The following is a 24,770-nucleotide window of genomic DNA, read 5'->3' on the forward strand; positions in this document are numbered from 1 at the left end:
CTTCAGCGTGACTTCAGCAACACGCAGGAGTTTTAAAAAAAATCTAACAACTCTTTCCAAACTTTAAACGGTTTTCATGTTACAAAAATACTCTGGAATATAACACCTCGTATTTTCGGCTAATTATTCAGATTAATAACATATCAGGATTGATAAGGTTATGTCAGAAGTGTTTCTTGATCTCAATTGGCAGGGAAAGTTATATTTTGGCAATATTTAATCTCCAACTCCCCATGACAGAAGCATTTTGTTTTGCTTTTTTGAGACTGTACAGCTAATTAAAATTTCTGCCTCATCTCTTTTAGAATAATATCAGAAAATACATAGATTGTAAAAAGTAAACATTTCCTCAAAGCCAAAAAAAGAGATAGTACGTGTTGCTTTGACCGGTAGTGATCGCAGTAAGTAGCATAATGTAAGGGGCTCAGGGCTTCGCAGCATGTCAGGTATTAACAGAGCGAGTGAGATTAAATGTGGGAGGTAGGAGCTGTGAGGCTGGCGGAGAGCGCTGCTGCCGCTGCGAGCTGGAAACTACTGAATGGGAATCTATCCGGCAACTTCACCAGACCGCTGTCTCACGGCAACACGGGGACTCAGGGTAACACCAAGCGGCGCGTCTTTAAGTCTGGGTCAGCCCAACTCACACACGAAGAGGACGCTCAAGTTGGATCGGGCGAGCAGCTTTTCACTTGTTACCGGCGCTCGGCTCCCACTAACATGCCTGCCATCAAAAAGGAGAGGCTGGATGGGGACGACATGGCATTGACCGCGTTCAACCAGTCCGAATACTTGGCCCCTTTAAATGCCACCGCCATCCCCGTGGTGACCCCGCATCCGCCGCCCTACGACCACATTTTTGCCCATCACCGCGCGTACTTGGGGCTCCACGACTCGGCGCTGCATCACCAGCACCTCCACCATCACACGGACGACTTAATGCTGGAGAGGTTTTCTTCCATCCCCGACTTTCAGCCCTTTTTCGACAACGGGGAGCCGTGCATCGAGGTGGAGTGCGGGGAAAACAAGGCTTTGCTTTATATTAACAAACTGTGTCAAGGCAGTAAGGGACCCTCAATTAAATACAGGGGCGAGTGGCTCACCCCCAATGAGTTCCAGTTTGTCAGTGGACGAGAGACTGCCAAAGATTGGAAACGGAGTATTAGACACAAAGGTAAGAACAGCCTTCACTTTTCTCAAGGTTCACGGATGTGAGAGAAGACTTGTAATACTACTTACAAGCTTAACAAACGCCACTTTCGGTGGGTACTAACTTGAGCCTGGCGGTTCGGTACTGAGTTTTGGAGTGAAAGGGTTACAGCAGTGCGTAAGGAGACAGATGAGTAAAGCCGCATACCGTCCACATGCCTCCGAGTCTTTGACATAGAGTTTGGGCTGCGATCAGACACTAAACGGGGGCATCTGGAGTTGGCTGCACGCGACCGAGGTGAAAAGTTAGACATAGATAATTAAACGGGAGAGACTTGAAATATTTTTTCAACCTAATGGGATGAAGCAGCTGCTCTCGTGCATGGCTGTTGACACTTTTACGCGTTGCATGTTGGGTTTAAGGAAACTTTAGATGGCTGTATTATTGTTTTGTCTATTTAACATAGCTGTCAGTGCTTATTGAGGGAATTTTTTTACTACTCAATATCAATTTTAAAAGTGTTCTAGACGCTTTGTGTAGGTTTTCGGTAGGTATTTTCTGTTAAACAACCTTACCAGCAACCTTGTATCGTTACATCTTTTTTATTTGTTTTCATGGTTCGTGGAACTGAACATTTTAATGATAATTACGCCCGGGTGCACGCGCTCTCTCGCCTCACACTCACGCATACAATGCAACTCGGGCAGAACTGATGTGAGTGAAGATGTGTGGGGGGAGGGTGTTACCCCCAGGTCAAAATGATAGCCTAATAGTTTATTATACCGATTCTTCTGGGCAGATGACAGAAGGGTTCTGTCTCTTCAGCTGTCCATACTGGACAGTGGGCACAGTTATTGACAACATTATAGAGGTTAGTTGAGTTAGTCTACAGAGACTCATTCTCTCTGATGGCTTTTTGCTGTTTGTTGATTGCTTTTTTTAAAAATAAAGATTTTGAGTTTTGAAGGAAATTAAAAAGTCAAGACAAATGCCAGTTTATCAGGTGCTTTGTCATGGTGGGTAGCCATGGAGAATATTGGTTGGTACATGTCCACTTAAGAGTGTCTCTTGTTTGTTTCCAGGGAAAAGTCTCAAGACTCTTATGTCCAAAGGAATCTTACAGGTGCACCCGCCGATCTGTGATTGTCCTGGTTGCAGAATTTCATCTCCAGTGGTAAGAATATTTCATCTGTCATATCAACGTCACTGCTGCTGTGCTATAACTGTGTTCTTATTGTGATTAGGAGAAGCTACTTGGAAAATATTGATTCTATCTTACTTGAAGGGAACTTCTTTGCACTATGTATATGAGGTGAATAGATTGGTGTTAACTGTGGTGGTCTAGAATCAGCTAGCCTCATTCGTGTTGAGGGTTAAAACTTATCAGGGAACAATGCAACCAATCAGATTATAATACAAATATCTATGCTAGAAATACCTATTTTTATTTATTGTGAAGCAAGACAGCTGTTTTATATTTATCACATTCACAGGGCACTTCGATTTCTGGAACACCCCCCTTACCTGTCTTATCTTTCTATATTTTAAATATTATTTTTAAGCTTAACTGGAGGATAATAGTGTTATGCTGTGCTATCTTTTGTGTGTGCCCTGGCCCTTATACACTTCTGAGTGAGTGTAGAAGACTGAATGAGTGCGTTTTGAATCACTGTCTTTGTAACCTTCACGGTGAAGACCCCACAGGCACACATGTCAACTCTGATGGTAATTTTTCGCAGCATGAATATCAAATCCACTTCCAGCCTTTTACACATGCAGAGTACCAACAGCGTTTTTATTTAGAGACTTTGAACTGCCCATTATGGCCGCCTGACATCAGGTGAATTGTTGGTTGGACTCCTCTGTCTCACTGAATCAGCTTCCTCACCTGGCAGTTGAACTCTTGTTTGCCTAGTTCTTTCCTCGGGGCTTGAACCAAGGGCACAATGCCAAGCCTTGAGGCCTTGCAGGTGTGTCACGATTATGGCATCACCGCGCTGTGTTTTTGTGTGTGTGTGTATATGTGTGTCAGCTTTGAATGAGAGCACTGCTGCCAAATCTGTTCACACAGGTGCAGGGGGCTGTGGGTGTGTATCTTTGCGTGTGTGTTTTCCTTTTTTTTTTTTTATCACCACGAAGCGCATCTGTCGTCGCTCCCAAGCACTAATCTTGAGGGAAGGGTGTAAGAGGCTTAGCGGGCTACTGAGCGTGGCTACTGCTGATTATTGTGTGTGAGGCACGCAAGGCAAAGGCGGTTTTGATAAGCTGGAGGTGTTTGAGTGATACAGGTAAACTGGTGACATTTCTCCCAGCCGAGAATGAAGACCTGCACCCCGACACAAAGGTTTCAGCCACAACAAATTACACCAGGGAGGTCGGGGAAGGAGACAGCCAGCAGAAACGCTCATGTTTTATTTTTTATAGAAGGATTCTGAGCGTGTTTCCTTGTGTTTTGGCTCATTACAGATATCAAACTGATTGGCTTTTGGCTTGCCATGGCTTGTACGGTTCCACTTTAATTACAGCAGTGACGGAGAAAACTTTCTTATTGACGCAAGCAAAGATATGAGAGCCTTAAGGTTGTTGTTGTTATAGACTTCTCTCATGCTCTCCCTGTCCTTGTGTGTTGATGAAGCCGAAAGCCTTACCCACTGAGTGAATATACCTATGACACACGCACATCAACACACAGGCTAAGTATGTTGGCAGTTCCATGTGAGGCTGTGAGGGTTAGGCGGAGGAGAGAAGGCAGCAGGACTTGTATGGCCTGTACTGGCGTCTCCTTCTCTCCCCACTGACTTCCCTCAGGGCATGGCAGCCAGCACTCCCTTACTGATGAGCTCTTACATGTACACACACACACACTAGCATGCCTACTAACACAAATTACCTCATGCCGACATTTATTTCTAAAGTTTGACGGCTGAACTTTGAGTGATCTTGTTTCGCTTATAGGCGTGAGGCAAGCGATCATAAAGTACAGCAGCTGGTGGGAAGACGTTTCACCTGCCTGTGTGGAAATCAGGGAGTGTTAATTTGCTCCGTGTGCCTGTGGACAAGCTGTTCATTGTGAGTCAAACTGTTGTAGAGTTTAAAAATGTTGATTATCCATATTATGAGACTAAATCCATTTTTCATACGATAATCAGGAGCGTCAATGATTCCTCTTTGATAGCAGCTTTAACTGTTATTGCTTCTTGAAGTCATTAGATGGAATATAATACCAAAGCCTCTCTGTGCATACGTTTGGGTTACTTTGTAACTGTGTCTTTGTCTGTGATTGTTTGTAAGTGCGATGCTGGCTGATTTGCCAGCGTGTGTGTGCATCGGTGTGTTTGTGCATGTGTGTCTCCTCCCAGGAGAGCTGGGCTTCCTCTGCTCTGTTATTTCAGCGGAACTGGCGGAGGCCGGGAGGAAATTACACTCCCCTCCTCCGGCTCGTAAAGACCTCCTCCAATCAAGGGCTCCTCTTGCAAAGTGGAACACGCAGTCGCATAGATCTGCACGAACACACAAACATGGGGTGCAATACACACTTTTTCTTTTTTGTTTAGAACTTATGGTTTGTCTTAATACCTTTTTATGATTAAAATGTATCACTGAATGAATTTATAGATGCTGACTTGGTATGTGATGGATTCAAGTTTGAAAATTATCAATCTATTGCGTGATGCCCCAGCCTTGTGTACATGTTGCTGTTCCTGTGTTGCTATGGTAACACTTGAATTGGTCACTGGCCCATAAGTGTGCAGAACTGTGGTGATGCCAAGTGCATTTGTGCACTTTGTGTGTGCCTCTGTGTATAAAACATATTAGGGAGTAAGCCAGCCTCAAGTGATATATGCAATACATCACTGTCCCATTTTTGTACCTCTTTTTACTATATCTTTATTCATGATTTGTTAATTTAAAAGAAACTTTTTAACTGAGCAAATTAGCGATTAGCTTCTGCTGTTGTCCTTTTCAGTAAGACGCTAAGCTTTCAGAAGTGAATGTGTATGCACTTGATCTGTGTGATACTGTATGAGTCTGTCTGGGAGTGAACCCTGTTGAGATACAGCTAAAAGATGTTGGAGCATCTGTGTATTAGCCAAATGTGGTTAAGTGAAACTACGCCCGTGGCGTTGTTTCTTGAACACCCTCCTCCCCAAACATCTGTGTGTAAGTGTGTGCACAGAAATATGTTTGGTTTTTTTTTTTTGCCATGCGATTTTCTAGCATGTGGTTCACTCTGCCAGCACAGACCTATGCAGATAGCAAGACACATATATTTGTTTTTAAGAATAGAAAAGTCATACCTACTATATGCACAAGTATTTGTTTAGGCTTTAGCAAAACTTTGGGGCCTACTCAGATGCCAGCTATTTTACCAATTTAGTACATCTTGCCACTTCTATATCAAAATCCCTGTTAAGTCCCTTTCCGGGTAGGGTTTTACTGGACCCTTCCAAAATTGAATTGAAACTCCTCACTGAAGTTAATGACAACTCTATTTCTTGAAATAAAGCAAAGCTGCTTTTAAAATGGTGCGGGATTCTCCTGGAGCTGATGTGTTTTAACTCAGTCCTGGCGCATTCATGAACCTACTTCTAATTTGCTGAGCTTGAATTGAGATTTCTTTACTTGTCAAGATTGAATTAAACTCTTGTGAGGACCAAAAACAAGAGTACATTTTAGCTTCACAGCTTCCATAGCTTCATTCACGCCTCCACTTCCCCATAGTTTGTCAGGGGAGAAAAAGGCACAGTCGTTACCTGTCTGTAAAGCTTCCCTGTAGCAACCTCAGTGGGTCTATACAAACACACAGAGAGGGAAAGAATAAGGGAGGAAAGAAACGAGAGGGAGAGGGGAGAGCAAGAGGCGCGTTTGTACGCCTGACTGCACCAGCGCTGACCTCCCAGCGCCGAGCCAGCAGCCTCCCCTCCACCTCGCCGCCTCTCGCCCTCTGTGCACCTCCTCCCCCCTTGAGCCCCCCTTGTGCCGCTCCACTGGGTTGCAACTGCCCGCTCGGCTCAGCGCGTGGGGGCCGAATGTGCAGGAGAGCATGCACGTTTGTGTGTGTGTGCATGTGTGTGTGTGCTGGTGAGACGTGGGTCTTGGTCGCATGCCTGTCTGCCCTTCAGCGCCTTCTCACTTTTTTTTCTCTTCCCCTCACATGGCTTCAACAACCAAGTGTTGCCCACAGTCTGTATACACACCATGCACACTGCTATCTGGAATCAGATTTATTTAAGCCAAGTCCATTTTCACTTTATGAGGTTGGTTCATTGGTGCATGACCTCATGGCTAACTTATAGTTGCATTTCTGAACCAACACATGTTCTTTTTACAATACGAATGAAACAATGCACACCATGTGGAGCTGCTCTGACTATAACATCTACCCAGAAGCCTAACCTTAAAAGAAAACACTGTCTGTTTCTTTTTGTCCAACCACAATGAATCCAGTTCTTTAAATAAATTCTGTAAAGTTTTTAGAAAGTATATTTATACATCTTTGTTTCAGCTCAAACGTGTTGAAACACCCAAAATCCCAATTGTTGTCGTTGTTTTTGGTTACAACAGTTGACATTTTAGCGTGTCATACCTGATGAGGAAATTGATGTGTCTTCCAGTCAGACTAGATAAATTTGCGTTCACTTAATTTGGGACTGCTGAAAAAAAGCGCTGCTGCAAACCAAGAGCAACAAGGCAAAAGTCACCCTGGGGTGTAAAAATTGGACACATTTTTTGCTTTATTTAAACTGAACTTTATCTGTTTGTCACCATGAACAATGACAATATTGACAGGAAATGTTGTAAAAGTAACTGTCTTACTTTCACGTCCTTGGAACAGGCTGAACATCCAGCAACAGGCTGGCAGGTGGACAAACACAAAATTTTCAACTTTATTACTCTACATGGTCATTATAACAGAAAACAGTTAAGACTTACTGAGTTGAGAGCACAGCTTCAAGTTGCACATAAGTGCTTCTAAAGAATAAAGAATTAAATGAAATTGCACTTGAGTATAAATACAAATCAGTGTGCTTTAACACAGTAATGGGTTTGAATTAAGAAATTATATTTTCATGCTGGTATTTTTGTAACGCCTTTATCTGTACACTAATATTTGTTAAAAAACCCTATTATGCAAATATAAGGCTTGTCAGTGTTTCTGGGGCCGGTCCAGCATAGTGAGCTTTTGTCTTGTGACTTCTATCTCAGCCATCTCTGAATGTGCACCAGTAGGGTCATGGAGTACAGTGGATGCAAATTGGTGTTTTGTTATAAACAAAATTGCGTTTTGCTGTGGCTTCTGTTGAAGTAAAATAAAATGCCAGAATTGTTTTGGGATGACAGTAAAACAGCGTTCACGCCGCGAGTAATGCCAGAAGCAGTAGAGTTTGCATTAACGGGATCTGAAGAATATAGAGCAAAAACAATAAACAGCAGCATGGTCTCTTCACTTTAACCTTTTGTCTCCAACAGAGATTACCCTCACAGTCAAACAAGTCATATAAACTTTATTATTGAGTTACTGGGAAAATCAGATTACCGTGAAGCTTGTAAACACTCAAATCAAACCATTACTTAATCTGATTATTCAAAGTCGCCAGGTTAAAATGGGTCATGTTTGCATGCTGAGGGATCTCAGCTTGACAAAAGATGACAAATTTGGGTCAAATCACCTTTCACAGATGCACCTGTGACAACGTTGTGTTTGTGCATTTGATTCAGAGATAGAGGTTGAGGCTAAAGAAAGTAGGAATTAGGAATTTTGGGACGGGTTGGATTTCAGGCCCATTAACACACAGCAAACAAAAATTATTTTGGCTTTGTTTCACATCTCTTATCGCTGTAATGACCACTTCACCCACCCTCCTCACACTTTTTCCCCTCTTTCTTTCTCTGTAGTCTCCTCAACAACCCTCCCCCCCACCCCAGTGCTCGCGCCAAGTCAGCCCGCCATCCAGCCTCCACACACACACAAGTACAAACACACACATGCTGCGAGGTAACGGCAGACAGGCGCGTGACTCATTAGGCATTCGTCCCCCAGGGAGATCGCTGGGGGGGCGCGTGCGAGGGAGGGAGAGCGCCGCAGCTGCAGGAATGTCACGGGCAGCTACTGCTGTGTACGTGTGGGTGTGTGCTTGCTCATGCTAGTTGGAGCCAGCGGCAGGGCGCTGCACCTTTCAGGAAATAACGCAAGGAGAAAGGAAAAAAAAAAAACCACACTCATTAGTTCACTTTTCCACCAAGAGTTCTTTGAAGAGTCTAAAACATTAGATTGCCTAACATTTTGTGCTTGCATCTAAACTTCTATGTTGGACTGGCTTACTTGTGCTGTACCTCTGAGTTGTTTTTTCACTGCTTTTCACTTTGAAATCTTGAAATCTTGCTTTGATTTTGCGCAGGATTGGCATTTAAACCTTTATTCATCCTCATTCTAAATGTACAATCAGGCCACAGACTGGTTTATGGCACTTAGTGGTCAACGTACCAATGTCATATCTTTCATGTTAAAATCAGAGTATTATTTGTATCGGCTAAGCTTTATGCCCCTAATTTAAATCGTACTTTGGCTATCCATTGATGCATTCAGAACTTAACCAGATGAATCACTGCAGTACTGTGTGACTACATATATGGAACATTCTTTAATGAAAAACTAAAGCTTTATTACCCATGTTGAGCCATTAAATTAGATTCTAAGGAGACGTTTTAGCCAGACTATGCTTTTCCTTCTTACCTTTTATTAAAATCGGCTAATTCTTTTGAGAAACTGTACTCATGTAGATCTCAGCACCCAAAGTCAAGTGGAAATCAGAGCCTTTCATGCCTTTAAGAGATTTTAATTTGTTACAGCCCTCGACATGACGTGGCACGGCTTGACATGACCAATCTATTTTGGTTTTACAGTGTGAGTAGTACCTTGTATTAGGTATTTTTTTAACTACTACCTCTGCAGAAGGTCAAAGCAGGCTGAGTCGATATGAAACAATGATCTGAAAACACTACAGAACAAAGAGAGACTCCTCATCTGTTTGCTTGACAATGAAGTCACGTCCAGCTGTTTCATGCAATGGAAAAATGGTTTTAGGAGGTTTGTGATGGCTCTTGCAGTGGGGCTGGGATATCAGTCTTAGAAAATATCACAGTTTCACATTATCACACCTTTTTTTTTACCGTTATAATCAATAATGAATTAAACACAAAGGATGTTTGATTTGAAAGGCTTCATTATAATTGAAGTTTTCTTCAGTGGAAATCTGTGTGACAGTTAAAAGTGAAACAAGATGTGAATTTAAGTCAGATTCTCACTCTTTTTTCCTTTTTTATCCTGTATCATAGATGAGCAATCACAGACAGTTACACTGCCACTTTTCACACATAGTCTCACATTACATACAGTGAAACTTTTATTGACAGTGAAAATTGTATGTATATTGATACAAAATCTGTCACACTTTCAGATTAAATTACTTCTCAGCTGTAGTTATACTTGCTTACGATGAAACGTAACAAAGTTTTAAAATGTAAAGTGGTTTCAACAAGCAGGGTTTCTATGACACTGGTGGACACTATAATTTTTTTTATAAAAAAAAACTACTTTTTCTGGCTCAGATTTGACATATAATCCTCAGATGTTGAATCTCTGACAAGCAAGGATATTTTACATTTCGTGTTATTGCCATTTTCTTTTTATTAGATTTTTTTGTAACTAACTGTACAGAGAAATGATAAATTCACCTACAAATAATAAACTCACCTGACCTTCAGTCATCTTCAGAGTGTGGAAATGTAAACCTAGCTAAGTTAAATGAGAAAGTTCAACAAACTTGAGATATTAGGTCTAAACTCTCAAGGTCAGCTGTTGGAGACTGGCCCTGTTGATATTCTTCCCAGTTTTTAAGGAGTCAATTCCTCATCTGGATAACTTGAGCCAATCTGTTCTCACTCCTAACTCATCAAAGTATGTCTGGCTACGACCTGTGGTTGGATCATTCAAATCTGCTGACATCCACTTTGACTGATTAGCGACAGGGTTGGGGGCAGTCGTCATGGCCTCTAACGCTACAAGATGAACAACTTAGACGTGGGGAGAGATGAATGATTCAACTCCACCTTCCTGCAAGTTGAAGCGAGAGGCTGCTCAACTCGTCTTATTTTGGTGCTTGGGTCAGGAACCTGCTACATCAGTTTTGAACGCCAAGGAAACACCCATAGCGTCAACTTTGGACTGGCTGGGTTTCCTCGAGTTGGTAGCACAGCAACGTGGAACATGCCGTTGAAGTTTTCTGTCTAAAATGTATTTTACTGTGTACTGTAACAACCTAACGTTAATCACTAACTTTAAATGAATAATTCAATTCTGCAGCAGTAAAGTTAAAGAAGTTAAAGAAGAAAAAAGAAAGTAGAAAACCGCAATGGCAAGGACGGACTCAAACATGAGTCCCTCCTTCTGTCCTCTGACCTTGCGATGTGTGTTACTTGATATCCAGATACTAAAGAATAATGTTTTCATGTTGGCATTTACTGTTGGTTCAACGATGTGTTCCACTGCAGACAGATAGAAAACTGTCAGAAGGCAGCTTTAGAGCAGTTCACAATAAGCTGCATTAAAGGGTGTCAGTATGTTACAAGTTGGAGTTAAGAATGTGTTGGTTGAGGCCAGTTTGTACAAACACAGCATAACAAACTGTTTTTTTAACAAGCGTGGAGGTGGGAGAGGATTAGATATTTCAAGACACAACTTGTTTTTATGAATGACTTCTTAAAGCTTTCAAAAAGGAAAATCTTCAGTCTTATTTTATTTTTTAAGACTTTTGACAACATCGTGCTTGTTCAACCCAACATTTCAAGTCAAGTCACGACTGCTCATAGACGAGCTATTCTTGTATACTCCACATTACTGGCCTGCTCCAAGTAAATTCTTGTTTTGGCATCTTTTTCAGCATGAATAACAGTGGCTGGTGTTGTGTGTGGTAGTTACAGAGGTAAACCACTGCTGTATAGGCTAGTTCTGATAAACACACAAAAAGATTTGTATTTAGGTCAGTGTTTAATGCAGAATATGTATCTTGTTAGGTCCGACCTGTAATGATAAACGTCTGTGATATACCGTTTTCCCTAGCTTGTAGAAATCTTGTTGAGTCTTTCATATCTGTCTCAGTTCATATTGTATGTATCGACATTTATTTTTAATTTATTTAAAGAAAGGCCCTCTGAATGTTCAAGTAATGTCCAGATATGATCATTTTACTTGTCCTCTTGTTGGTTTTGTTAATATTCGCTGATCAGTATGTGCCTGTGCCTCTGAGTGCATGTGTCTTTCTTTTTTGTGTGTAAATCTGAAGCCCAGATATATTTCTTGGCCGCCTGACTGTCAGACAGAAAGCGTGGGAGGCGATATTCATAGAGGTGCTTTTAGTGGGACTTTTATGAGACACTTTTTTCCATGGCTGAAAGGAGGTTGACCACACACAGTAAGGTTGCCTCAGTTCAGCACACACCCGTGTGTGTTTGTGCGTGCACATATGAGCCTGGGCGCTCAGCACCCTTCCTTTGAGCGCTCCTACGTGGGCTGCCAGGGGTGTGTTCTGCTTCATGTTTTGTTTCAAAGAGCCGTCCCCCGTGCTGCGGAAGTGTTGCCGGAAGCAGTGGGAGCTCACCCCCAGTTCTGCGTCAGTGCCACTAAAGAAAGGACTGGGGCTTTCCGGGAGGGGGGAGGAAGGGATGGGGGCTGTCAGCCTGGGTATGTCATGGCCATGTGGGTGGTTGTCTACACGCGCACACACAGGCGCAGTCACGACTGCTCATAGACGAGCTATTCTTGTATACTCCACATTACTGGCCTGCTCCAAGTAAATCCCCTGCTTTGGAGGGGAACTCTAAGGAAGACAAACAGGTGTGTGTGTGTTTTTATGTGTGGCAATGCTGAGGCTACTTCACATGTGCTCATGGTGGTTTTCCCTGAGAGTTATGACTGCAGTAAGGTTGAGATTTTGTATTGAACAGTGTGTGCATCTGACAGTGCTTCGGTTGAGTGTTCATTTGCTCTGACGTGATGTGTCATTCCTGTTCGTCCCCTCTATCACCGCGTTTGGGCTCCAGGACTAAATTCCTTCATCCAGACCTTGTGTGGAAGGACCCTTGCTTTCAGAAAGTGATCTACTATTCTCAGATGCTGGAGTATAACTTTACAGCTATGCAGGAGAGAAAAAAAGGAGGAAGAACCTCTTATCTGGCAAGACACACAGAAAGGAAAAGGAGTGAAATGTGCAGAACTCTGTGGTCTGCTCATCCTGAGGGATGTTTTCATCTTTCTCTGCTCCCCCAACTCGTTTAATGTCTGCCATTTGAGAGACTCCAGAGGGGCTGCACCTGTTTGCCTCTTGGCTAGGAGCCCCCAAATCCCTCCCCCTGCCCCCGCCTGCCACTCAAGCTACTGCACCTCCTGGGATGGATGGAGCATGAGAAGGAGGGGATGGGGCTGAGTGAAGGAGTGTGGGGTTGCGTGTGGTGGAAGGGATAGCTGGAGGGCTTGAAGGCGTCCGGGAGTTAGAGCAGAGATGTAGGCAGGCAGAGTGAAAGAGAATATAGTTTAAAATCCAAGTCCACTCTCCCACACTGGACAGACCTTCCTTCTGTGGAGTTTTCTCTCTTTCATGTTTTGACCCACCACATTCTCTTTTATTTCTGTATTTTCTCTCATCTTCTCTCTCTTGCACAAACCCACATCTGCTCTCCCTCTCCTCCATGTTAGCCTATTGTTCCTGTGCTCTTCTCCAATTTCTGACTCATTCTCTTTTACTCTCCCAACCCTCCCAGCGAGGTTATTCCTCTGCTCCCCTTTTCTCCCCCTTTGCCTATTTCTCTGTGATAGGCCATGGTAATCTGCAGTGACCCCTTCAGGTCACATTAAAGGTCGCCCAGCTTCACTTCCTCGCTCCCCCAGGGCCACGCTCTTGTCTTAATCCCTACTTTTCTCTGCTTACTCCCGGCAGCTTTGGAACAAAATAAACACTCAATGCACAAACCCAGGGATCTTCCTCATTAGTTTATTTATAGACTAAAATATAGTAATTGGCCTTCTCTTGGTTGCTCATGAAAGAAAGTTGATTCATTACAGCAGAATTGATTTTAAAACAATATGCCTGTTTTTCATAATCTCTTAACTGGCATCACCCTTTATGTTGCAAATATCTTTGTGTGAATTGATTTAGAAACTATTATCCATTGCCATTACTTTACAAACTTAAAATTTAAACTATTATTTTTAGCTTTATAGTTAACATGCTCAGATGTAATTTACTACAGGGTTATATGCATATCTTTTCTAAATCAAATTGCAGTTTGTGAATTTTCAAATCAGTTTGGCCTTTCTATGCCGAAGATGTTTCAATTGCAAAATGAAACATTGGGGACTTTATTCGTGCCTGGAAATTTGAAAAATGAGCTCAACTATGTCACAGCTTTGTTAAAAAGAGTTATTTTGAGGAATGGCAAACTCACGGCTTGCACCTCAGCGCCTGGTGAATCCTGTTGCTGAAGTGTCTTCTGTTCTGTATGACATGGTTTGCAGAACCGCGGGCGCTTGGCAGAGAAACGCACCATACCCCTTCCACCCAACCGGGTGCCCAAGAAGGAGTTGGCCTTCAGCAGTGACGACAGTGAAGGCAGCGAGCGGGCCAGTGGGGATCATGCCCACATCAAGCAGGAGGACGAGTTGCATTACAGTATCATGAGAAAGAGGTAAGGCACCTCTGGTTTAAATGATCCCGTCTTGAAAGTGGTACAAGCTTCTTTGATATTTGTCTGCTTTTTGTGGCGCTCTTTTAAATGACGCTTTTTCCTCACTCGTTTGATTCGTGCATTGGCTTCTATGCAGATGTTGTGTAGCGAAATCATTATGTAAAGAAAATATCATGGAAGTCTCTGAGGTGTCCCTTTTGTTTAAAAATGAATCACAGGAGTGATTTGTCTGTTTGTTTGCTTCTCATGAGATCGTGTCTGATAGCAGTTAAATACAGATTTAAGAAAATACTGAAAACTCACGTGTGTAATATTTTCATCAGGGGCCACGTCTCAAAAACACTCATCTTACTTTTACTTTAGGATGTCTCATAGAAACCGTTGAGCTTTCAAAGTGTTAATTGGTTTGTTAGTTTATAAGTCCCGGTGTATCTGTCTTGACTTGATACTGAAAGACTGCGTCACTGCTATCTGCCTCATCTCATCCTGGTCTCTGATGGGAAAGGCTTTGATCAGAGAGTGCCAAATAAAGATTTATTGCTCTCAATTCTTGTTATGTTTTTGCATTGTAATATTGCACAATTTTAGCTGGTGTTAACATTTCACAGAATGTTTTACTGTTTCTATTTAAACATAATACATTACTAAGTAAAACATGGTCACATTCAAATCTTTTTACATGCAAGCAGGTCTACAGTGAGGTCATCTCATCTGTCACATGGTTTTGAAGAAGCTCTGACTGATAAAACCACACATCTTAAACTAAGATAAATAGATACATATGCACACACACATATGTGTGCATATATGTAAATGTATATATATATATATACATATATATGTATATAATCTTTTGACATATCACTTGGATTTTCTGATTACTTGTTATGTCCATAAACTTATCTGTATCACTCAGAGAGATTATTGACAGATATAATGCAGAATCTGTCCATTGATTAACCTCAGAAAATCCCCTGCTGCATTATAAGCAGCTTGTGCAAACTCATTACAGGAGGGGATGTTTTTCATGTCTTGAGACTTGCGTGTGACACGGCAGACAGCACAGCAACTGTGAAGCTTTAAATGGATCCACTAACCTCGTTTAAGAGAGCCTCCCCTCCCCCTGACACTTGTGCCGCTGGCGTGTTAAGATGATAATGAATTTAAAGAACACTTATGAGTAATATGTCAGGCTTTTACCCTTTGAAAGGCGACGGACTCGCTGGAGCCGCAGCTCCGGTCTGTCGTGGGCATCCGTCTCAGCCCTGCTTTATCCCCCGATGTGGGTCTGGACGAACAGGATAATGGGATGTCCAATCATGGAAATGTGATTTCCATTGACCACAGCTTCGTAAGTGAGTCGTAGAAGGGTCTTAACAAATTGGATTTGGCCAATGGATGTGAAAAATACAGGGCCTCTGTATACATGTGTGAGTGTATCTGTGCTGTCTCATCCTCACATCATCAGGGCTGACGGCAGCAGTGTCACACCCACTTGGTTTTAGCAACCTGCCCATTGTAACTGTACTCTAATCTACATGGGCACATCAAACTTGTCATGTGTTTATTTCATTACTTTATGCAGCAATTAAACTTCTGGTAGCATTACATTAAACGTCCGCTCTAGTTGCAGGGTGCAGGGTTAGACACAAATGACATTGATGGCACTCCGTGTAACATTAAGAGTGATTGTTGTATTGTTAAATCAGGTGACTATTGTGAATTAGTGTTAAAACATTTTATATCCATAGCTCATAGTTTGTGTTTGGACAAAAAGACAATCCATCCTCTTTTAAACAGAGAATTGAAAGTTGTTGCTAGGTTTTTTTTATTTTGCTGAATAAGCAAAGGCAACCAAAGTACTATCGGACAGGAGAATCAACCAAATAATTGTTATCACAATAAGATTTATATAAGAGCATCTAGGGAGGTGAGAACCTCTTGTGATTCCTGGGAAACATACAGGAAGTGGAGGTTGGTTCGGTATTGCTTTGGTGACTGTGGTACAACTTGTTTTGATGGATGGATATCATCTTAGGAACTTTTGATTTTCAGGCATTCCTCATGTGGGATGGTCATGGTTGAAAGACACGTTGACTTTTTTTGGAAATATGGAAATGCGCAGCGGCGTCTCCGGTGTTTTGTCATTCATCCTGCGCAACTTCCTCGCCGTGTGCACTTTGTGGCAGTATAATTAGTTCACCTCACTTCCTCCTTTTCTCCTTTCATAATTACTAAGGTCACTGTCACAATGAAACTGAGCTGTGGGTTAAATAAAGTGCTTGCACAAACAACCTGTTTGGTTTTTTTGTTTTATTTCATGGGAGGACGGTTTGAAGATTTTAAGAGTCTTACTCAAGGGCAAAACAAAACCTTCTTTAGAGTTTGTTTCAGTTGGCCATAGATAACAAAGCTCGATTGAGAAATGCTGACTGAGAGTCTGGGTAATTACCTGGCAACCATCGTGGATTTTATAACTTACACCTGCTGACGTCTGTCTTTCAGCCTGCAACCTTTAGGGGAAAAAAAGGAAAAAAATCACTTTACCCATTATTACCCTTTATCAAAACAAACAGGCAGGTTCTCAGTTCTTCAATGAGGCCATTTACTTCTTGATCACTTCCAAAGGGTGAGAAAATATTCACTGTATGTATTATTGCTGTTTTTGTGGATCAAAACATAGCCTGTTCTGGTGTGAACCATCTTTTCAGATGTTAATATGTCCAAACCAAAAAAAACCTGATTGAAATAAGCAACATGTTAAATTCAACTGAACATACTGTCCCATCTTATTTTCTATAGCGGATTCATTAAGCTGTCACAGTTTTGATATAATTAGTTTTTACTCAGCTGTGTTTTTTCATTTGTAGTGTTGCTGTGGTGCTCACTGAGAATAAAACTGCACTATTATGGTAGTGTTTGTAGCAGGCTGATGTGTATAAGAGGCTGTTTATTGCAATTAGAAGGTAAGATAAGATTCTCCCATTCATGAACTTTTGTTAAATTCACACATTACTACTTACTGTCAGAGTGTTTGATCATTGTTCCATTCTTTTCACATATATGAATATAGCTAATTATTAATTATTAAACATATTATGTTATGTTTCTCTGCAAGAAAAAGATCTTTTCACACAGCAGCACCAGATCATATTTGTTAACATATTTGTTTTACTCAATCTCCACAGAAAACACAGAGATGCATTATTTGGATTTAACTTTTCCTCTGGATTTATTGGACAGCTGTGTCATTACCTTACGCCAGTCAGGGGACAATGTGATGTAACTGGAAATGGCTCTACCGTGACGCACTAATTAGGGAGCTTGGAGGTTTTATAGCTTTTTTGAAAACCTTTTCACTTCAAAAACTGTTGGTCTTGTTTGCATGCTTTTACCATGGTAACAGAGTCGATGCATTTTAGTAGCTGTTTGGGCGTTGGCTAGCTGCAAAACGTTCATTGTTTCCACTTAGAACAGTGTTTTGTCCATGAACTCCCCATCAAAACTTGGGATTAACAAAAAAATGGTCAGCAGTGTTCCAACGATTTAGTCTCAAATTTGGCTCGGAGCGTGATGTTTATCATTTCCACCTGTAAAAAGCACAGTGGTTATCATTCACCCTGTCCTGTCATAGGGTATGCTGAAATCAGGTAAAGATAAGAGGTTTGGCCTCATACAGTGTGCTCTGTGGAAGCTCAAAGGTATTACATCATATGCTGGAATAAATTTGACTTTTTTTGCCAAATGTTTCTTACAACATAATGAATGTCTCTCCAAATTAGAAAAATCTGGAGGACAATAGCAACTTATAAAATATATCTCACATGAGAAATCTGGAGTAAAACTAGTTATGCATTCAGGAGAACCTCGATACAGCATAGGAGTGTTGCTGTATATTGTATTTCCAATGTACTTCCCTCCCATGGCTGCTTTATTGACCTCATGTCAGCCTGTATATGGGAGGAACAACGGGGAGAGGTAAAGCTGGGCCACTCTTACTTATTTATGTATATATTTTGATATTTATTCATTACCCCCTCTGCTTGCAGGGTTCCCAGTTGCAGGTTGCCTTTCGATTTAGTTGTAAGAAGCATGACAATAGTGTAGGTTGCTCAAGAATCGGATGAAATATGGAAAGGAAATAGAACACATCTATACTGTGTCCAAACATACCAGTTCTAGGATGTATTCTTGTTGAGCTCTAAAGAAATGCTGCCAATGTCCGTACCTTGCTGTGCTCTGGTTGTTGAATATTACATCTTGCCTGGCAGTATTTGATTGTTGCTGTGGGCCTCCTGAGCAGATTGGAGCAGGGTGTGTGTTCCAACTGTTGTCTTAAGCAGACGAGTGTAACAAACCTGCAAGCGCCAGATGTTACACAGCACTCGCAATCCATTTCTCTGTCTCTCCTGTCTGCTTCTCCTCCTCCAACTTCACATCCCTGCTGCCTGTCTGTCAGCGCTTTCCCAGCGGTGGTGTGAGACATGGCGTCAGGGTGCCTGAGCCGCCAGCTTCTGCCAACTCACACTGTGACCTCCAGCCCCGCCACCTCAGCTTTATGTGCCAATGCCACAGCAGGGCACTACTGGGCATTTATACTGAGTGAACTCCTAGTGCCAGCAGAAGAGCTTGTTCATGTTATTTGGGTGTACTATATTGTAGATGGGAGCACGGTCTTTCTAACAACAGATGGATTTACTGGAATACTGGACATTTTTGTCGCACTTTGATTTAAAATGAGATTATTGTGAACATTTTAAGACACTGTCACAGAAAATTGAAAGATTAAGTATATGATAGCGTGTGACATGATATGATTGGATTTTAATGGTAGAGAACATGACATTTTCAGGAACCACACTTAAACCGCACTAGCATCAATATCCAAGATGTTACACATGACAGAGATTATCACAAAGTTTTATATAATCATTGATGTTGAGTAATAACACATATTTATTACTGCAGTGTCTGGGGTCAGTGCCCACTGATGAAGGGGCAGTATTGACCACTTTAGGGATGAGTTGAGCATGAGATGATTGTCTCCGGTGTGCAGCTGGGTGATAAGAAGGCAGCTCATGTCCTTCTTAGCTATCAGGCCCAACAGCCAAGAAATAACCCCCCTCCATCCTCTCCGAGGCCCCCGTCCTTCCCGGCTAACCCTGGCTTTAGGAGCTCCTTAGGGAGCGCTGACTCAGGTGACTGGGTTTTAAAAAGCGTCCCCATCCCCCTCTCCATCTTCCATGGCTGGAGTGTGACCTTGCTTCCACCCACAGGAAAGAGAAGAGGAGGAGGAGGGTTTGAGGGAGGGCAGAGTTGGGTCGGGATAGGGCTAAGCCCTCATTAGCCCAAGCTGAGGCGGGACAGCTCAGGAGAAGTGCGCTAATTACCCAACTAACAATGTCCTTGCCGTTCATGGCTTAGAGCGGCCACTTCGCCACAAGATAATAACCCCACCACCTCTCTGAGAAGTTCAGGATGGCATTATCATGATCACTTTAAATGATGGACAGAGGGTGGTGTTATAATGCAGCGAGCTGACTGATAGATTTGGCTGCAGCTTCTTAAACTGGAAACATATAACTTCAGTATCTTTTTGAGTAGTAGCATGTTTGCTGGAGCCATTGGGTAGCACATTTACCTTATTATAAGACTTTTAACAAACCTTTCCTGTATCTCATTTTCTTTTTGAAGAAAATCGTTGGGCACCAGACATAGATAGCTACCAATTTTAGCAAGTTACACCCTAAAAACGGAGTCTATCATTAGTCTCAGAAGTTTGCAGTTGCAGTCCAATCAAGCGTCTCCTTGCCTAGCAACCGATGGGGACTGTTTTGTCTCGGGCTTATTTCTGAGTCATTGGTTCTCGGTGACTGAGAGGTGACTGGTGAGGCCAGCATGAGGCCCTCAGCACTACCCTTCATCTTTTCTGTTAGCGTGTGGAAAACAGCTTGGCGACCGACAGCCTGACATTACAGCAGGAGCCTGTAATCATGGGACTGTAAAAACCCAAATCCAGCAGCCACAAACAGTGTGGCCTCGTCACAGTGGTGGCAGCTAAGAGCCATTCGCTGCTTCTGTCCCATAAACTGTGCTTGCCGTGTCATACCAGACCCCCGTCACAGATGACCGAGCTTTCAATAAAGTTGCCAGTTAAACCTATAAAAGTGATTTCTGCTCACAGAAGAAGATGCTGATATCATGAAACTGACGTGTGTAAACGCTGCATGTTTTTAGGCTTATAATGTCAACAAAATGACAGTGTGGAAGAAATTTCACATACATGCAAGCTTTCAAACAGTCTTTAGTGTAACTTGTATGTCAAAGTCACGTAACAGTAAATGATGTGTTAGGAAATATTTAGCCTTCTAGCTCTCCTACCATACAAGCTTTTGGCCATTACACTGGTTACACTTGTGCTGCCCAGCTGCCATACTCCCCTCAAATGCTAAGCGCCTATTTCCCATCACAATTCCTCTTTAATGCGATCAGGATGGTAATCAGATTGCAAATGAAATACCTCCATGACACAGTTGTGTGGGTCCATTGGTGTGGGGAGACTAGAAAGACAGTGGATGGAGAATTTGGAAGGACAGAGCAGCTCCAACCAAATCTAGGACTAATCTGTAAACCCTCCCTCTGCTCCTCCTTTGGGTGCTGAAGGGCAGGACAGGGTGTTTGACGGATTCTTGTGGCCTGTTTTTTATGAAGGACCTATTTAGTGTAGAAAAAAAGAAAAGAAATCCTGGAGCTCAGTTTCTTTCAATCATCAATGTCACATGCCACAGTTTTAGTGTTAACCTCAAGATAATACACTCTCGGCAGTTAGTAAGATCAGTTCAGGGCTGCTTTTACATATATTTTCTTAAATATTCTTTGTCTGTTTTTCACATTATTTAGTTGCCACGTATTTTCAAAAAACCACCTGCGAGCAGTACAGTTTGAAAGGAGCCACAATAAGGTTTAAGCTGCTAAACTACTTATGACTTGTGAATATGTTCATTAATGCATCTTAGTGTAGAAGATGAGTGAGGATGAGACCGGAAAGTGCTGGATACAGTAGTCTGTCAGAGTGTATTACACACCACAGAGCTAAGAGCCAGTTGACAGGACAGCCACTTGTAGTTGTTGGGCCTGGGTGGTGGAGTGCATTTTATAGAGAACAGGTCTGTCTTGATGGAGGATTTCTGTGGTAAGTAGGTGCAAAATGGTTTGAAGTGATACAGTTCTACTTTTTTTACGTACTGGTTTGGATTGTAAGGTGGAATTAAATTGCTTGTAGCTGTTTTTAAATATCTTCTCTTTCCTGCATGTGTTTGTTACAGTCGTGACAGTGACCTCTCTACAATTATCTCCAACCTACACCACACCAGACAGCACGGCATGCCCGAGGGCCAGTCAGCTTCTGACCACAGCACCAGTACCGGACACACAGGTAGGATCCACATAACGCTGCATGAGTGTTTGTGCTTAAAGGTTTGTCACTATGCATATATGATGCCGCTTCTCATTCTCTCCTACCATCCTTCCATTTTTATTTCCTCCTTTGCATCTAGGGTGATGATGTATGCCACCCTATGTCTTCCTTCTCCTGTAACACATGTACATGTTTCATTACCCATAATTAACTCTAATTTGTGCAATTGGGGGAATTAAATCTAAGCGTATTACTCATTCCTAAAGGTCGCTCTCAAGTTGATTACTTAATATTCTTCCCACATTCCCTGCCGCACTCCAGGATTTTTTGTTAAACCCCTTGTTTTAAATTACATCTGAATAAATAGCTTTGTTTGCCTTTAATCCAGTTTCATGTGAGCAGAGGAACCATAGTGTGCATTTACTAAGCTAAGAGCTTTAAAAACACAGACCACATTTAATCACAGCTATTTGCCAAGTAGCCTGTTTGAGGATATTATGGAGCCATCTGTATATCACTATTCACCTATCAGACCCTCTGTTCTCTATGTTGCTGCAACACTGACTTAGTTGTACATAGTTTCATGGCAAATATTATGTTTGTGTAGTGTACTGTATGATCCCCAAAGTAAATGATTGATAGCAGCGAGGCTACACAGGAAAAACATCACCAAACAAATTTTTCACATTAAGATGCAAAACTACAAACTTTCTCAACGTTTTTTTTATGCTGAAACAACACAGTCAAGTGTGTTTACAGACATATCGGTAATATGTTTCTCAATTTGTATAAAGTATATTGATTATGATATTATTTTTATCTAATTAATGATCGTGGTGCCTTTCATTAATATGGACCATACCTTTTCTCCACTGTTGCCGAAGTTCGACCCTGTCCATTCTTATCCCATTAGCTAGAGGCACAGCAAGTGGCATAATCACCCCAGACTCAACACCTCCATACCTACTCCCTGTGAGCTCACCTCCTCTGTCTGCCAGATTAATTGTCCATACGGTGCCTGTGATATCGGGCAGGGTGGGTGGAATGAGGAGGATATTAGACTGTTCAATAACGAGCTCAGTCAGTATCTCAGACGTCAGTTTGGGACAGATTTCCACCAATATTCCAGCCTAATCAGCTACTAAACTTAATTTAAAAGTCTGAGCCTTGAATAGTTTTCTTAATGTCGGAGTAAAAGAGCGGATAGAGGTGGTTGTGAGGTTATGATGGGGGAGGGTATAAGCATAGTGCGGCCAACGCCATAGGGGGTCCAAGACCCTAAAATCTGTCCGTTTGAGCATTAAAGGGAGATTTAACAGGCTGCCTAAGCGGCTCGCTTCGTGTCTGTAAACAAGTCCAATCCGATCAGCCACTGGCTCTAATTCTGTCTGCCAGTGAAATTAGACACACATGCATTCTCAAACACACAATTACGCACAAATAACACATATTTATACAGATGCATGCCTACGCAAAATCAACACAGGTTGAAATTTGCATCCAAACACTAAAGTGGGTGAGATGTGAAGTACAGTAGTGGATTATTTGACTTTGAGATGGATGAGATATAAAAGAAGCTTCCAACAGTCATATTGTGTATATGATTGTAGGAAGTTGTCAGTCAACTGTACCATTTGACTTATTGTCCTAAAGTGTTCACTGTGGAGGCAAACAAGAAGTGGGACAGATGAGAGGTAAAAGAAAAGTCTGAAAAGCAAGACAGAGATTCACAGTTGAAGAAATGTTTGAGAGAGAAGAGAGAGAGATAAATGAGTGTGGTCATGGTATCAGAGGAGGGCAAGTAGCAACTATGGCAGTGGATTGCTATATGTGCATGTGTGTGGGATGGAGGTCAGGAGCAAAGGGAAGCAAGCTTGCCGGGTTGTCTATGCGCCGGGGTGGTGGGCCGTTAATTAAATTGGAGGAACAGAGAGGAGGGCTGCCTCCCTCCTTCCCTTCCACGCTACATCCCTCCCTCCACAGCCACTGGCGATTCAGAGCCTCTGGGATGGAGGAGGAGGAAGGAGGGGGGTGCAGGGCGCCGACGCTGACGCTGAGAGTCTGGCTTCCTGTAGAGACTGTAAACCGTGGCTCTGCGGTCAGACCTGAGACGCAAACAGGCAGATAAGGTGTTTTGGGGCCGCCACTCTCTCCCTCTCTTTCGCTCCTTACGCTCAGGCTCCCTAAGCAGTTATAGCCAGTTGGTGTGTGTGTGGTTGGGGGCTGCAGCAGCGGTTGGGGCTTGGGAACATTTTTGTGTGTGTCTGTGCATGCGCATCTTTCCGTGTGTGGTTGAAAAAGCCTGCTTTTAGATGTTTGCTTGAATCTGCAGCCTGGCATGTTTGTGCAACACTTTTCCTTTCAAAATAATTTTGAGGTTTTAAAAATGGTTTTTAAAGTATTACTAGCTCCTTATTACATGATTAGCATAGAAAGGAAATTCTGCACCAAAGTAAACACCCTGTCTTACAGAAGCAAACAGGGAAATGTGGTTGTAAATATTTTAAAACGGTTAACTGCTTAAGGGAGATGTAATTACAATGTCATATTAAAATGGAAACATATTGGTCAAGCCATAGAATAATGTAAATATAAAGTGGTGCAAAAAGTGGACATTTTCCTCTCAGAATGCTTATAGAAAAAAACACTATTTTATGTTTTTAGTCTTTGCTATTCTTTATTTTTAAATTTAACATTATTTCATAGCCCCCCTTTTCTGTATGTTTGAACAACATGCGTCCATTTGACAATTCATTGCATACTGTTATTGCAAAAGATGATACTTTTAAAACATAAATAGCCTATGATAACCCAGGAACTTGTGAGTTGCTTGATAGAAATATTATACATAATCTGTCATGAATCGTTGCTTAGCAACAGTTGCTGTTATTGAAAGTAGACAGATGTGTGTTTAGATGACGAACTGAAAGATTTCTCATAGAAAGCCGTAAAACCAAGAATGAGAGAGGACAGATAATTAAGTATTCATTGTAATTTTGTTATGCAGAATTTATTAGCTGCAAAATTTTGATTGTTTGACCAACATTATGATGACACTGGCTTGCTAAGGTGCTGACGGGTTTATTTTGCCACCATGCACGCTCCTTCAATTCTATCAAAACATGTACAAAAAACTATGTAATTCTGTAGAAGTTGTACTCACTACTACAAACTGGTACACAAAGCCATCTGAAAATGTAAAGTCTGCACGAGAGTTAATGCCTTCATAAACATTGAATTATCGCCACATGGCGACATTTCAAAATTCAATAAAAAAAAAAAAAAGACAAAAAGTTGATTTTGCTGTTTGTTTTTAGCAATGATGCTTTAACCATGTTACCGTTGGACAAAGTAGTTTTTGTTACTGTGGCTGTCAGAGTCCAGGGCTTATTTGAAAAAGTCACTGTTATTGCTGATGGAAACATTACTGCTGCTTCTGCAACTCTACATGTGCAGAGGAGGTGA

The 24,770-nt window shown here is 41.9% G+C and overlaps 1 protein-coding gene across 4 annotated transcripts in view; it reads left to right on the forward strand.

Annotated features, from left to right (window-relative positions):
* Positions 1-363: 363 nt before the first annotated feature.
* The window catches only part of samd11 (sterile alpha motif domain containing 11), a 50,432-nt gene continuing 26,025 nt past the window's right edge, over positions 364-24,770 (forward strand). For 3 of the 4 annotated variants that reach the window (XM_072367975.1, XM_072367977.1, XM_072367976.1), the window contains exons 1-4: positions 364-1,171; positions 2,230-2,321; positions 13,719-13,888; positions 21,214-21,323. In XM_072367975.1, the coding sequence (XP_072224076.1) occupies positions 472-1,171; positions 2,230-2,321; positions 13,719-13,888; positions 21,214-21,323 (1,072 nt within the window). In that variant the 5' untranslated portion in view covers positions 364-471. Of the gene's footprint in view, positions 1,172-1,371; positions 1,445-2,229; positions 2,322-13,718; positions 13,889-21,213; positions 21,324-24,770 lie in introns of those variants that run through there. The other variant, XM_072367978.1, reaches the window with a different exon arrangement.

This window comes from Leuresthes tenuis, unplaced genomic scaffold (assembly GCF_036924035.1).
Source record: "Leuresthes tenuis unplaced genomic scaffold, fLeuTen1.0.hap1 SCAF_16, whole genome shotgun sequence".
Classification (NCBI taxonomy): domain Eukaryota; kingdom Metazoa; phylum Chordata; class Actinopteri; order Atheriniformes; family Atherinopsidae; genus Leuresthes; species Leuresthes tenuis.